The sequence below is a fragment of the Corvus hawaiiensis genome, chromosome 3 (assembly GCF_020740725.1).
Source record: "Corvus hawaiiensis isolate bCorHaw1 chromosome 3, bCorHaw1.pri.cur, whole genome shotgun sequence".
Lineage (NCBI taxonomy): Eukaryota > Metazoa > Chordata > Aves > Passeriformes > Corvidae > Corvus > Corvus hawaiiensis.
Window position 1 is genome coordinate 75,733,210 of NC_063215.1, and position 14,843 is coordinate 75,748,052.

Sequence of the window (14,843 nt, forward strand, 5' to 3'; positions counted from 1 at the left end):
GGAAGGAATGGAACCTGCCCGGCTCAGGGCACCCACGGGAGGTTTCAGGAAAAGTGATGTCCCAGACCGGGGGGAACCCAAGGGCTGAGGGAGGGCAAGGCGGGAGTAATCCTTCTTTCCCCGAACCCCTGATGTCCCGTCGTTCCCTGGGGGCCCCGCGGTTCTGCCCCCGGGCGGAGGTAAGCAGCCCTTCAGCCTTCCGCCTTTGGGAGTAACGACAGCTCACGCACACGAGTGACCAATTTTATCCCTCTTAGTTTCCCACAAGCAAAATCCCGTCGGAAGCGAGCCAGGGAGCAAACCCAAACAAACAAGTAGCGCAGGGAAACGGGGCCGGGGCGGGGGGAGGGGGTATCTCGCTTTCTCCTCGTGTGCAATCAGTAAAACACATATAGGGGCCACTTCGGGATTTGCCCAGGGAAGGGTTGGAGAGCAGCTGGCTGCGGTAATCTCCTCGGGAGACAAAGGAATGCCCCGTCCCAGGATCACAGGTAAACACACAACCATTGTAATGAAAATGAGGGGCTAGGATAGGGCCGGAGCAGATGATTTGCGATTTGAAAAAGGGGGCTGGGGGGAAGGGAAGACCCAGAGCTGCTTATCTATCATCTGGCCTCGCTGTGTGCCAGCTGAGCCACGCGACTGCCCTTTCTTATTCTAATCAGCACATGCCTTTGCAACTTTGGGCTAACCTACACGCTAAACTTCTTAATCCTCCTCCCCGCACACGGCAAGGGCGGCGGAGCGCCCCTCCGGCACCGCGGCTCCTCCGCGCCCGTCACGCACCCGCCTCGGGCCCGGGGCAGCGCCAGCACCCCGGTCACGGCGCCGAGCCTGGAGCCAGCGGGGGAGCCAGGGCCCCGGCCCAGCGGCACCCCGCCTGCCCTCCCTCCGCTTCCCATCCCTTCCCTCCCGGCCCGGCCCGGCCCGGCCCGGCCCGGAGGAACAGGTGAAGGGGGCGTGCGGCGGAGGGGCAGCCGCGCACACATACCTCCGTAGGGACTATACACCTAATTAAAATATTATGCACACTCGGCTACACATAGCTCCACACGTACACATCCCTCCGCCGACGCACCGTTCGCCATATGCCCGGAGCTCTCCGTCCCGGGAAAAATCAGGGTTGCACGCCAGCGATGGCAGCGCGTCGCCCTAATTAACACACGCACATATCCCACCCACCCCCCTTTTTAAGTGACTTTTCCCATAATCTGGCTCGCTTAGAAATAAAAGCTGCGGCTGATGGGGAGCTCTCGGCCGCGCTGGTGCGCGGCGCGACCGTAAATACTCTCCGGAGCAGGAGAGGGGGGCCGGCGTTGCGGGAAAGGTATCAATTATGGGCAGGGAGGGAGAACACAATGCCCCACCAGCCCCAGCGAGCCGCTGGCAGGCGGGGCCGGGCCCGCCGCGTCCCGGCCGTGCGGGGTCACCGCGCCCTGGCGGGGTCCCGGGCCCCGCGCCCGCCCCCGGGGGGTCCCGCCGCCGGCTCACCCCGGCGGGGCGGGTGCGGCCGCGCAGGGCGTCGGGCGGGACGGGACCGGCCGCCCGTCCGTGCCCGGCAGCGGGGGCCGGTGGCGGTGCGCGGGCACGGCTAACAGCGCGGGGGCGGCGGGGGGCGGCGGGGGGCGGCGGGCGAGCGCGGTGCGGAGACACGCGGTTGGGAGCGAAAAAGCGCCATTTGGTTGGGAGCAGATGGCTGGCTGGGGGGCTGATCGCGTCTAAAGGCGTGTCATCCCCCTTCAGCGAGAATCCCTAAGGGCTCCCCTTGTCTTCGAAATCAATGAAAATTAAAGTGCAGAGAATGGATGAATAGTTAGACCTCGAGTCCCTCCTTTGTTCGCCTCAGCTACTGGTGGGCAGGAGTTAAACTACAACAGCCTCCTATAGAAACACTTAAGTTAAACAGTCTCCCCGTTAGTCCAGCATCTGAAAGAGAGAGGGAGAGGGGGGAAAAAAGCAGAAAAAGGAGCTTTCTGCTTGATTTCCCCAATACAGAATCGCGTGGCATAAATTAAGCCAGAGAAGAATGAGCGCCGTGGGCAGGATCCTGCCGGCTCTCACGGCGCCTTTCAGTCACGCTCAGCAGCGGTAATCGAGAAATCTGTGCCACGTCAATTTAACAAATACCCGGTACCGAAGGGGGGTTGTTAAGGATTTGGGGGCAAGTTTTTTCGGTTTGGTGTTTTGTTTTTTTTTTTTTTTCCTCCTATCGCTAGGTTAAAGCCCTCGCGCGTGTAACTTTTTATTTCCAGTTTTTTAAGCAAGGGGATGCCAATGGACCAACTTTCTATCTCTCGTAGATTAAAAGATCCGCGTTGATATATCACTTCTCGCCTCCACCGACGGGCCACCACCCAAATTTCAAGGCAAATATTGCCGCTCACCCCCGCCCCCCCCCCGCCCCACTCGCTTAGTAAACCCCATACGAAGTGATGTTTTCCCCCTCTCTCTCTTTTTCCCGGGGATAACGCCGCAGCAAAGTTTGCGAAGCAGCGACAAACCACTTGAAAAGATGTTGACGCTAGGTGGCAAAAGTAATGTGCAGTGAAAACCGGCGCTGCTGCGGGATGCGCCCCCCCGCTCCCCGCTGCCGAGGCTGGGCACGGCGGGGGCGGGCGGCCGGGCCTCCGGGGATCCGCCGTCCGCTCCGCTCCCCTCCGTCCTGCGCCGCCTTCCCTACGTCTCCGCACTGTGCCTGCGGGATCGCTGGTCTGCTCTCTGCCCGGAGCAACTCCGGGGTAAAAAAAAAAAAAAATCAAACCCAAACATTCCTGTACATTTAAACTTTTGCTTATGCGTCGAGGGGCGGAGAGAGGAGAGAAGAAGAGCACCTGAATGTAGATGGCTCGTTCGACTACAGCTAGATGTAAAGGACACGCGTTGAGTGGCAAAAGGTTGCAAAGATCTGGATGCTTGTTCCGAGGTTTGGATTAGGTGGCCTGGGTTTGGGGTAGGTGCCACAAACCCCTAGTAAATGAATGTGGGCAGCTACAGTCCTGGAACAGTCGAGAAGAGCTGGGCTGAATGAACTCATTAGTGATTTTCTTTTAATTGGTATTACTCAATGCTTTTACTTTAAGAAGTCTTTAAGATTTTTTTTTTTCCTAGCGCATTGTAAGATAATTTGTGATCAAGACATCTGCTTCAATGGAAGTCACATTTTGCCATGCAAATGCACGTTTCAACCCAATAAAGTCGCCATAATAAGGCTTTTAGCACGGCATACCTACAGTGAGGTTATTGTAGCCAAATCCTCTCCTTTCGCACACAAGCTTAATCTGTGCTGAAATGATCTGTTACAATTAAAATGACATTTACAGAGACAGTTACACCTTGCATCCTAATGAATCCGCCTGCGCCTACCAAAGGTGTTTAAACAGAGGGCCTAAACAAAGTGGAAAACCCTGCTTCGAGTGACATGCCAGAGTCGCCCTCCAACTTTTATCCCCTGCTTCCATCCATCATTAAGAAACTGCTCAAATGGTAATAGCCTCTATCCCTTTTTCACCGCACCGGTAAACTCCTTTCCATGTTTTAAAGATCAAAACAAAAGTTGTACTGTCTGATGGATATGTAAAAAAATTATAAAGGTGATGATTGGTGTAAATTTGGGTTAGTTTATTTTGTGCGTATGTGTGTGTATGTGTTGCGGAGGGGGGAAGTGCTGGAAGGGATTTCTTTAAAAAATGTGCGGACATTGTTGTAGAGGCAGTAGCGTGCGCCGAGGGGAGCTCTTTCTCTCCCTCGCATTGTGCAGGGAGCAGGTGCTGTCTACATTACCATACAGCTGAGAGCACAAAGAGCTAACTGATTCAGCCCTCACACAATAACAAACGGCCTTAATGACAGCCACGCGAACGACACACACCAAACTCACTTTTTACTAAGCTGAAGGAGGAAAAAAGAGAGAGGGAGAGAGAGAGAGGGAGAGAGAGGGAGAAGTTGCTGGTGATGATGGTAATAATCATAGAGGGGTGCGGGACCCGGGCGCAGCGAGTGGCTCTCTCCGGCAGCGGTGGTGGCGGGGACGGGACCCGCGGAGCCCCGCAAACGGGTCCCCTCCACGAGTCCCTGCCACGAACCCGCCCGGGCGCTCCCTCGCCGCCGGACCCCGGGGATCCCCCGTGCCTCCGCCGGCGGGACGCACGCCGTCAGAGGAGCCAAGGGAAGAGCGAGCCCCGGGTCACTTCGTTCACATTCGTTTCCCCCCTCCCCAATTACCCCGGTTATGGCAGGGTAAATGCAGTGTGAGTTTCATGGGATGGGACTCCCATCGTTGTGGCTCGCTGGCTCCCACCTCCCTCGTCCCTTTAACGCCGGAGATGCCCCTTGGAGTGGTCACGATCACCGAGTCACTTTTTGGGGTCACGGCGGCTGCTCTGCACGTTCCAAGAGGCAATTACAGCCCGCCGTCCCCGGGGCTGCTCTCTGGCCGGAGCGTGTTGCACTGCCTCTTCCCGGTGCACAGGGGGTGTTACCCTCTCCCCGGAGCAGAAGGGGGATTCTTGCGGTTACCAAATTTGCAGGAATGTAAATGAACACGTTTTGTGAGCGCGAAGGGGAGGGGGAGGAGGGTTGCACATTTTACAGCTCACTGACCATTTGGCGATCCATTGAGAGGAGGGTTTGGAAAAGTGGCTCCTTTGTGACAGCTCTAGCCAGATTGGGGGGCTGCTCATTTGCATCTCATTAAGCATGCAGTCGGCCGGCGGGATATAAGGGCGGCAGGCGCCCTAGGAGAGGCAGATCCTTAGCGCTTCACCCTCGGAGAGAGCCGCCGAGCCGAGCCGCGGCGCGGAGCAGAGCAGAGCAGAGCAGAGCAGAGCAGGCACCCCCTCCCCCGTAGGAGCACACCCGGACACGCTCTGTTCGCTGCTGTTGAGACACGAGCTTATTTTTGTTGGCTGGAATTCCTCTAAAAACAAAAGTAAACCCACAACAAGGAAAGAGAGCTTCGCTTCCTTTGAAAAAAAAAAAAAAAAAAAAGGAAAAGAGAAAAAAAAAGAAAAACGGGGATCAAGGCTCCGACGTGACCTGCCCGCCACCGCTGCTGTTTGACACCCACCAGCCCCGACGTGCGCAGGGCGAGCGCAGCAGCGCAGAGCCGCTCCCGAATCGCACCGCACCGGGAATTATCGCCGCTGCCTCCGCCGCTGCCTCTGCAGGGATTTCCAGATCGCCAATTTTTAATCTTCCTTGGGAAGCCTTTTCTCTGCCTCTTTTGGGAATTAAGTTGCTTTTATTTTATTATTTTTATTTTTTCTTCCTGGAGAAAAGGAGGAGCATCGTGGATTGCGAAAGAAAAAGAGTTTAACAGATAAATATTTACATTTTTTTTTCTCCCGTCCTTTTCCCCTCTCTTTTTCTTTTGCCATCCGAAAGAGCTGCCAGTTGCTGACAAGCTACATCTAGAGGTATCGACAAAAGGAGAAAAAAAAAGTCAGAGACACTCCTGAAAGAGGGAGACCGTGACACTAACTCTTCCAGCTCTGCTGGGACGAGCGGCTTTGGCCGCTGTGTTTTTTCCCTTACCCCGAGAGACACTTTCCCCTTTTCCCTCTGACGAGAAGATAAGGGAGAGGAAAGCGAGGGCACCAGAGCTGCACCTCCAAAATGGGAGGTCGGTTCCTGCTGACGCTCGCCGTCCTCTCGGTGCTGCTGAGTCGCTGCCAGGTAAGTGCCCGCGGGGTGGGGGACAGGAATGCCTGCACCGGGGGGTCCCTGCACCGGGGGGTCCCTGCACCGGGGAGTTCCGCGGGGGATGCCAGGGACTGTCGCTGCCTGTTGCAGCTGAGGACCGGGGAGGGGGTGCCAGTGCCGCCGGGGTCGGGGTCGGAGTAGGGCTGGGGAGCGGGCTACTCGGCGGGCTGACGGCCTCTGTCCCCTCCCCGCAGGTCGGCTCCTCCGGGGTCTTCGAGCTGAAGCTGCAGGAGTTTGTCAATAAGAAGGGGCTGCTCAGCAACCGCAACTGCTGCCGCGGGGGCGGCCCCGGCGCCGGCGGGCTCCAGCAGTGCGACTGCAAGACCTTCTTCCGCGTCTGCCTCAAGCACTACCAGGCCAGCGTGTCCCCCGAGCCGCCCTGCACCTACGGCAGCGCCATCACCCCCGTCCTCGGCGCCAACTCCTTCAGCGTCCCCGACGGCGCGGGCGGCGCCGACCCCGCCTTCAGCAATCCCATCCGCTTCCCCTTCGGCTTCACCTGGCCCGTAAGTGGGGGGCGATGCTGGAGGGGGCGGCACATATCCATCCCGTCCCGTCCCGTCCCGTGCCTTTCCAAGAGGCATCCAATCTCCTTGAAGTGTCAAGATGGGAGTGAGATAACGATTTCTGGGGTGGCTCTGCCCCTTGGGCCTTACCTGCTCTCATGCTCTCCTGGTGGGTTGTCTCTGCTCCTTCTTTCCACAGGGCACCTTCTCGCTCATCATTGAGGCGCTGCATACGGACTCACCTGACGACCTCACCACAGGTAAGTGTTCTGAAACACACTTTTCCCCATAATAATCGCAGCCTTGCAGCCCTGCTTGGCCCCTTTCTCCGCAGTGTGCAGCACATTCTCCTCTATGGTAGACCCGTGGCAAGAGAGGCCAACCTGTTGGCATGCAGCCATGTCATCCTGCCTCTGCAGTTCCCCTCCCACCAGAGACCCCCCTATGCCCTGCCTGCTTTGGGCTCTCTAATCACTCTTCTCCTCTCCACTTTCACACAGAAAACCCTGAGCGCCTCATCAGCCGCCTGGCCACCCAGAGACACTTGGCAGTGGGTGAAGAGTGGTCCCAGGACCTGCACAGCAGCGGCCGCACTGACCTCAAGTACTCCTATCGCTTCGTGTGCGACGAGCACTACTATGGAGAAGGCTGCTCTGTCTTCTGCCGTCCCCGGGATGATGCCTTTGGCCACTTCACCTGTGGGGAGCGTGGAGAGAAAGTCTGCAACCCGGGCTGGAAAGGCCAGTACTGCACTGAGCGTGAGTATCCACCTCCTTGTCTCCTTGGGTGCCTGTTGCAGCAGTGTCTCCTGAGCTCTTGGGGTTGGTGGAGGGGTGTTTCTCTGACATCAGGCCTCATGGGGAGAGAGAACCAAGCAATCGTGCGTGGATGTCTGGTTCTGTGCCCAAGCCTTACCAGCGTGAGGGATGGGAGATCCTCAGCATTGCCACAGAAAGTTAATGCAGACAGCCCCTTCTCAAGCCAACAAAATGTCAGTGCCAACACTACACTCTTGCTTGTTTACTTTAGACCATCAAGTCTGGTAGCAAAATGTTCAGCAGTTGTTTGAGGATTTATTAAAATATATCAGGACTACTTTTTACACCTATCCACCCCTCCAACCACACAACTTTGATATCATCATTTACAGGGTACACAGCTTCAGGGGAGGGAGCTGGGTTTTGGCAACATCCATGTGACAGGCTTATTGGTAGGCTTGCTATGGTCTCATCTTCTGTGACCTTGTATTGAGAAAAATATCAGGAAGTCCAGGACATTCTCTGTGGCTTCTAGACTGTACATTTATCTTTTGGGGTACTCATATGCTGCCACTAACAGAAATTGCTGCACATGGGGCCACAAGAACGTTCAACTTCTTCCCCAGCTCCCTTCTGTGCCATTGCCATGATCATTGGTACTAATAAAGTAGTGAGGGACACGAAACATACCCCTGAGCTTGAAGTTTTTGAGGAATGTAGTGTGTTGATACAGCAGGAAAAGCTGGGACAGTAAGCAGATCATAGGCAGGATAGTCCAGGATGTCAGATACTTTCCGGTTGTACAAGATTCCGCCCTTTGTAGATACATAGTGGTGTACACCCAAATGTGCACACAGAGCCCCTGCTGCAGCGTGTGATGGCATTCTCTGTTTGTGTGAATACACAGATCTGAAATATGCTGGCAGATGACGTACCGGGTGAGTGCTCCTCTGCAGTTATCAGAGGGCCAGGCAGGCAGGAAGAAAACAGTTCCAGGCTGTAAAGCAGGCTCTCAGCTTTCTTCTTGTTGTGTTTTTGTTTCTCTTTAAAGCCACCAACACTGTGGTCTCAGCTGAGCTGCTATCAAACGATCCCTGATTGATTATTCACACTGTTAGTGGCTGCTAGGATGCTTTTAGCAGTTCATGGTACGATGTTGCACAATAAAGAGCAGGCAGAGGGGCTCGCATTTTCTTTGATAGTGTTTTAAATAAGAGCTACAACCTTTCCCATGATCAGAAGTGCCTAGTCCAGTTGTGTCAAGGGGTGGGGAAAAAGGAAGCATTTTGATAATGAGCTCTTTCAGGGCTGTCAGCACTTTCGAATGCCTGTACATCTCTGCTATTCCCACAGCGAAGCAGAAGGCTGTCCATCTTTCTTGACTCATTACGCACACTCTGTGCTGTGTTTTCCCTCTCAGAAAAAAACAGCTTATAACACTGACACAAACCTACTAGGCAGGGGAGATGTGTTTATGTGTGCATGCAAAAAGAATGTTTTGCCGTTAGTGAGTGGAGCTGCCAGTTGCAGATTGCTTCCCATTGCCTTGCCCCCAGCTCCATTCTTTCCAACTTGGAGGCGATCTGATTATCAGCACCGATTCTTTCTTTCTTTTTCTTCCCCCCTCCTTCCCCTCGCATGCCATTGTCTCCGGCTGGCTTTGTTGAATTAAAACTTTGCAGTGCCTGCTTAATGAGTTCCATAACCAGGCGAAGTAATGAGCAGAAGTCCCTTTTTTCCCTTCTCTCATCCTCCCTCCTGCTGGCCCGCTTACCTCTTTTACCAGGGCTGCACCCACCCACCCGCCCCTTTTCAGGGCAGGGCGGAGGGGGGAAGGAGGGAGGAAGAACTTTAGACTTATTTATTTGAATAAGAAAAAAAAAGTTTTTTTGCAGCGAAATCACGCGCGTGCCATAGATTAGCTGTGGGCAGGGATAGGCTGCCCGGTCGCCGGCCGCCGGCCCCATTGGCTCCGGGGCCGGGGTATTGTTGCAGTGGGGCAGCTGCTGGGAGAGAATAGACAATAGAGCAGCTGTCTTGCACTGGCACCCTGCACACCAGCTGTCCACTCTTATCTGCACACACACTTTCGGGGGATATTAAGAGGTGGAGCTGTGTGCATAGAATTGGAAAAAAGGACTTCTGACCCTCACTGGGAAGGGAAGGGGGGTGAGGGGCTGTAGGGAAGGGAGCAATTGTGAGCCCTCTTTTGTCTGTGTGCAACTGTATTAAGAAGAATGCTCATCCCCGGTGATAAGTAAAGTGCCCAGTTACGGGGCAAGATCAATACTCCTGCAGACTCCAGAGATTAATTCAGCTGCGCTTAACTGCCCCGACCTAGTAAAAGGGACTCCCTCCCCACCCACAAGGTGCTGTCAGAATCAGACTTGTAAAAGAGAGTTGTTTTGGCACCAGTGCTGATGTCCTTCCCTCCTTGGTTTGTTTACAGCGATTTGTTTGCCTGGATGTGATGAACAACACGGCTTTTGCGACAAGCCTGGGGAATGCAAGTAAGTTTTCCACTCCCTTCCTGCTTCCTTCTTTGTCTTTCAGTGTCGATGCTCTGTGTTAAGTAAGCCATTGGACATTTGAAGGGTTGGTTTAAAGGCCTTTCTTCATAGTAGATGGAAATTTGAGAAATCCAGGTGATGCCGGATCAAAGTATTATTCTATAAGTCAAACATCAGTGCCATTAATATTAACTTAATGGGTTTACAGTGCTGTGTGTAAGGTTTGGCTCTTTGTTATTAGAGTAAACAAATCAACTAACTGGAACCATGAGTCTATCTAAGGAAGTGGAAGAAAAAGCTAGGACCGATGAAAGCTGATGCTACAGTTGGACCTGGTGACTTTCTCACATGAAGGATCACTGAGGGCTTTTAGGAAACTTGATCCCTGGCATCAGTGTGTTTGCAGAGTTTATGATAGGGTTTCCAACTGTGAGAAATCTAAATCTGATGAGACTTTGTTGTCATCCTTTTTTTCAGATGCAGAGTGGGCTGGCAGGGGCGATACTGTGATGAATGCATCCGATACCCAGGCTGCCTTCATGGTACCTGTCAGCAGCCATGGCAATGCAACTGCCAGGAAGGCTGGGGTGGTCTTTTCTGCAACCAGGGTGAGTTCTCACTCCTTGCCTGAGCATCTGTTTTAAAACGCAGAAAGCAGGCAACTCATTTCAGCTCACCCACCCTGTCCCAGCCTTGCAAAGTAGCAAGCACCTTGGCTGCTCTCTTTATAAACAGAAAATATATCTTTTACAGACCTGAACTACTGCACCCACCACAAGCCCTGCAAGAATGGTGCCACATGCACCAATACTGGTCAGGGGAGCTACACTTGTTCATGCCGCCCTGGGTACACAGGCTCCAACTGTGAGATTGAAATCAATGAATGTGATGCCAACCCATGCAAGAATGGTGGAAGCTGCACTGTAAGTTTGAGTTGTTTGTATCATCTGGAACTCCAAGGGAGGAGTTAATGTCAGTTTTACTAATATTCAAAATCCCTTTTTGGATTTCAGAGCAAGTTTAGACAAATATTTTGGTAATTTCTCGTTTCTTCTCCTCAGGATCTTGAGAACAGCTATTCCTGTACCTGCCCCCCAGGCTTCTATGGGAAAAACTGTGAGCTGAGCGCAATGACTTGTGCTGATGGACCATGCTTCAATGGTGGGCGATGCACCGACAACCCTGATGGGGGTTACAGCTGCCGCTGCCCACTGGGTTATTCTGGGTTCAACTGTGAGAAGAAAATCGATTACTGCAGTTCCAGCCCTTGTGCTAATGGTAAGGCCAAACATGCTACAGTGGTCTTCTGAAAGGAGACCATACACTTACTTTGGCTTCTGGTCTGGAGTTCATAACAAGGCACACTGATCAAGGCACACTGGTCAATCATAGAATCATAGAATGGTCTGGGTTGGAAGGGACCTTAAAGGTCATCTAGTTCCAAACCCCTGCCACGGGCAAGGACACCTTTCACTAGACCAGGTTGTTCAAAGCCCCATCCAACCTGGCCTTGAATACTGCCAGGGGTGGGACATCCCCTACTTCTCTGTGCAACTTGTTCCCTCACAGTAAAGAAGTTTTTCATAATATCTAATCTAAACCCGCTCTCTTTCAGTTTAAAGCCATTCCCCCTCGCCCCATCACTACATCCTCTTGTAAAAAGGTCCTTGCCATGTCAATAGTTGACTTGGTGGAGGATCTGTCCTATGAAAAAGAAAGCAACGGCGTGGCTTGGGCCACTGCTGCAGATTGCATTTTCTGATGGGGTGGCTGTGTCCAAGTAACTTGGTCTGAAGCTTCATGCATGAAGGCATAGAAGATCATACTTACAAATCCTTTGCAAAGAGTCTTAGAGGTCTGTGGATGCAAATGCCACATGAGTGCTAAACATTATTACTTGTAATATGGTAGCAGTAATCTTCCTGTTTTGATTAAACTAGTGAAGACTTTCTTTACTGTAGTCCTCCTTATTCATTGCCACTCAAACTCTGTAACATGAGATGTGGTGATAACCTGACCTGGACTAGTATTCTGGTCTGAGCTGAGTGAAATGTTAGAAAAGGAATAGGATTGAGAATGAGAAGTAAATCTGCTTAACAAAAATCTTTCTTAAAAACATGTACGTTTAATGTTGGATCAGACCTGGCAAAGGTTGAACTAACCTCTCAAAAAAAAACTTTCCTCAGCTGCTGGTTGTGCCAGCTGCCCCGAGAGCAGTGAGTGGGAGGCTGTTGTGTCTGGCTGCCCACCACTCAGCTCGTCCCCCTTCATGTCTTGCAGGAGCCCAGTGCGTCGATCTGGGGAACTCCTACATATGCCAGTGCCAGGCTGGCTTCACTGGGAGACACTGTGATGATAATGTGGACGACTGTGCCTCCTTCCCCTGTGTCAATGGAGGGACCTGCCAGGATGGCATCAATGACTATTCCTGCACCTGCCCCCCAGGATACAACGGGAAGAACTGCAGCACCCCAGTGAGCAGATGCGAACACAACCCTTGCCACAACGGGGCCACCTGCCACGAAAGAAACAACCGCTATGTCTGTGAGTGTGCCCGGGGGTACGGTGGGCTCAACTGCCAGTTTCTGCTCCCTGAGCCGCCGCAGGGACCCGTCATCGTTGACTTCACTGAGAAGTACACGGAAGGCCATAACTCCCAGTTCCCCTGGATCGCTGTCTGCGCTGGGATTATTCTGGTCCTCATGCTGCTGCTGGGGTGTGCTGCTGTGGTCGTCTGCGTCAGGCTCAGAGTGCAGAAGAGGCACCATCAGCCTGATGCCTGCAGGAGTGAGACTGAGACTATGAATAACCTGGCAAACTGCCAGCGCGAGAAGGACATTTCCATAAGTGTCATTGGTGCCACTCAGATTAAAAACACAAATAAGAAAGTAGACTTTCACAGCGATAACTCTGATAAAAATGGTTACAAAGTCAGATACCCATCAGTGGATTACAATTTGGTGCATGAACTCAAAAATGAGGACTCAGTTAAGGAAGAGCACAGCAAATGTGAAGCCAAGTGTGAAACGTATGATTCAGAGGCAGAGGAGAAAAGTGCAGTACAACTAAAGAGGTATCTCACATCTGAGTGCAGGGGGAAGCTTCACTTTGAAGGGGGAGTGTATATCTCATAGCATTAAGCAACAGCCATCTGACCTGTTCTTTCTCTTTTTGCCTTCAATAGTGATACTTCTGAAAGAAAGCGACCAGATTCAGTATATTCCACTTCAAAGGACACAAAGTACCAGTCGGTGTATGTCATATCAGAAGAGAAAGACGAGTGCATCATAGCAACTGAGGTTAGTAGGGTTGGAACAGCAGAGAAAAGTCAGTCTGCAGCTCTCATCCAATACACGCCAGGGCAGATAAATTCCTTTCCATAATGCCATGGTGGTTTGTACCTGCTGAAATCTAGCCACCTTGGGTTTGTGATGCTGTGGATGTTGTAAAGACAAGCTCAGTGACTTGATGCTGAGGATGTTGTGGGTTTGACAAGTCTTGTAAACTAGGGTACAATGGTAGTGTTGTTGAGGTGTGCTGACTCACCCCTTGGTGGGCTTCATGCAGAGTCCTGACCCTCTCCAGCCTTACAGCCCTCTTCGTGTGTTTCATTAACCTCTCCTGATCTCTGCTTGTGTTTTCTCTTACCAGGTGTAAACCAGAGGTGATATGGCAAGGTGGTTGTTCAGAACAATTTCAGAGGAGACGTGCCCCGATGAATGCTGCTGAAAGAGGAATGGGAGATAGATTCCTTCACTGACTGCTGCTGAGAAACTAAATTCAGGCTTGAGCTGGTTCTCTACTGAAGTTAGCAAAGTGACTGCAAAATAAAGAAACAAGATGGACACCAGGCAAGGGTCTGTGTTCAAGGATTACTGTTGCACTGCCTTTTATGAATTTTATCATTGCACTATGGTCAGTTGCTTTTCTATATATATTTAAATGAATGGACTTAATTACTACATAAGAAGCATGCACTGCCTGAAGTGTATATTTTGGATTATTATGAGCCAGTCTTTTCTTGAATTAGAGACACAAACACTGCCTTTATTGTCTTTTTTGATACTAAAATGTGTTTTTACTAGGTGAGAAAAAGTGTGTTATTTTTTTGAATCTGTAAAAATATTTTCATGATAATTGTAAAGCTTGAGTATTTTGTGATGTTCATTTTTTTATAATTTAAATTTTTTGGTAAATATGTACAAAGGCACTTCGGGTCTATGTGACTATATTTTTTTGTATATAAATGTATTTATGGAATATTGTGCAAATGTTATTTGATTTTTTTTACCGTTTTGTTAATGAAGAAATTCATTTTTAAAATATTTTTCCAAAATAAATATTATTAATGATAACCAGAGTGCTATGTTTACTCCACATCTGATGATGAACTGACTGAACTTTGCAACCAGGCATCCGACAGGCTTCTGTGGACTCATGGGTGCATTGAGTAGGACTGACACTTATTACAAAGACTGGGGAACAACTTGTTGTGTGTAGACTCTCCATCTTTCCCCTCCTAACCTTCTGACCTGTTGACCCCATACTTGTGCTCAGTCTTACCCCAAAGGCAAATGGCAAAACCTTGAGTAATATTTGCCCGATCATGTTGGGCTGTGTGTTTATATAAACACACATGGAGTCACTTCCTCAGGAAGAGCAAGAATTGAGTGCACTCCATTGCAATCCAGACATGGGGTTTGCCATGACTCAACTCCTCATTTCTTGCAAGCTCAAACACTTGCCTGGAGTACAGGGGAGTTTAGGACACACCAGCAAGGGAGGCCCCCTAGCTCAGGTCCTTGATGTGCGCCCGTGGGCTGTGAGCTCCCCCAGACTTCCCTCTCCAGGAAATGGTAACAGTGAACTGACCGGTGGTCACAACTCTCCTGGCTATGACACCTGCCTGAAGTACCAGTTTCGTCTTTGGTTTCTGCTCTGCCCCTGGTGCCTGCTGCTTTCATAATGGGACAGAGTGTGATCCCATCCCTTGGCTTGGCTCTGAATGCTCAGGCAATTTCCCCAATTTAGTTTGCTCCAATGAGCTCACCTTCATGTTGTGCTGCATGTTAATCAGCAGAGACCCTTCAGAAACAGGCAAAGGGTTCTTCCACTTCAGGAAAATAAGGAGAATCTAAGGAATAATCTCATTTTAAGCTGAACCCCAATCATTGTGGGCCACCTTCTGCAGCTTTGCAAAGACGATGAAGATCCTCTGTCCCCATTCACTTCAGGGAAGGGGGATGCTATCCTAAACACAAGGAGTGGGATAACAGATACAATCAAGCAATTATTGCAGCTGGTGATCTCTATGTGTTCCCCTTATTTTAGTGTGCATAAGTACAGGAACCACTGAAGCTCTACTTTGG

The 14,843-nt window shown here is 51.4% G+C and overlaps 1 protein-coding gene and 2 long non-coding RNA genes across 3 annotated transcripts; 2 read left to right on the forward strand and 1 right to left on the reverse strand.

Moving 5' to 3' along the window:
- Positions 1-376: 376 nt before the first annotated feature.
- On the forward strand, positions 377-3,607 carry LOC125323307. Its single transcript, XR_007202473.1, has 2 exons — positions 377-491; positions 2,301-3,607. It is a non-coding gene; the product is annotated as an uncharacterized LOC125323307 (long non-coding RNA).
- A 249-nt stretch (positions 3,608-3,856) lies between these two features.
- LOC125323308 lies at positions 3,857-4,680 on the reverse strand. Its single transcript, XR_007202474.1, has 2 exons — positions 4,600-4,680; positions 3,857-4,504 (listed from the first exon to the last, which is right to left on the reverse strand). It is a non-coding gene; the product is annotated as an uncharacterized LOC125323308 (long non-coding RNA).
- An 88-nt stretch (positions 4,681-4,768) lies between these two features.
- DLL1 (delta like canonical Notch ligand 1) lies at positions 4,769-13,761 on the forward strand. Its single transcript, XM_048298139.1, has 11 exons — positions 4,769-5,673; positions 5,895-6,206; positions 6,406-6,466; positions 6,707-6,964; positions 9,414-9,474; positions 9,952-10,082; positions 10,228-10,397; positions 10,536-10,752; positions 11,755-12,547; positions 12,659-12,773; positions 13,126-13,761. Exons 1-11 carry the CDS (start codon positions 5,614-5,616, stop codon positions 13,129-13,131), a joined length of 2,184 nt encoding a protein of 727 aa, XP_048154096.1. The 5' UTR covers positions 4,769-5,613; the 3' UTR covers positions 13,132-13,761.
- The last annotated feature ends 1,082 nt before the right edge of the window (positions 13,762-14,843 follow it).

Coding starts and splice junctions, on each gene's coding strand:
- DLL1 (XM_048298139.1), top strand. CDS start 5,614: ATGGGAGGTCGGTTCCTGCTGACGCTCGCCGTCCTCTCGGTGCTGCTG. Junction 6,965..9,413: donor AGGCCAGTACTGCACTGAGC/GTGAGTATCCAC, acceptor GTTTGTTTACAG/CGATTTGTTTGCCTGGATGT. Junction 10,398..10,535: donor AGAATGGTGGAAGCTGCACT/GTAAGTTTGAGT, acceptor TCTTCTCCTCAG/GATCTTGAGAACAGCTATTC.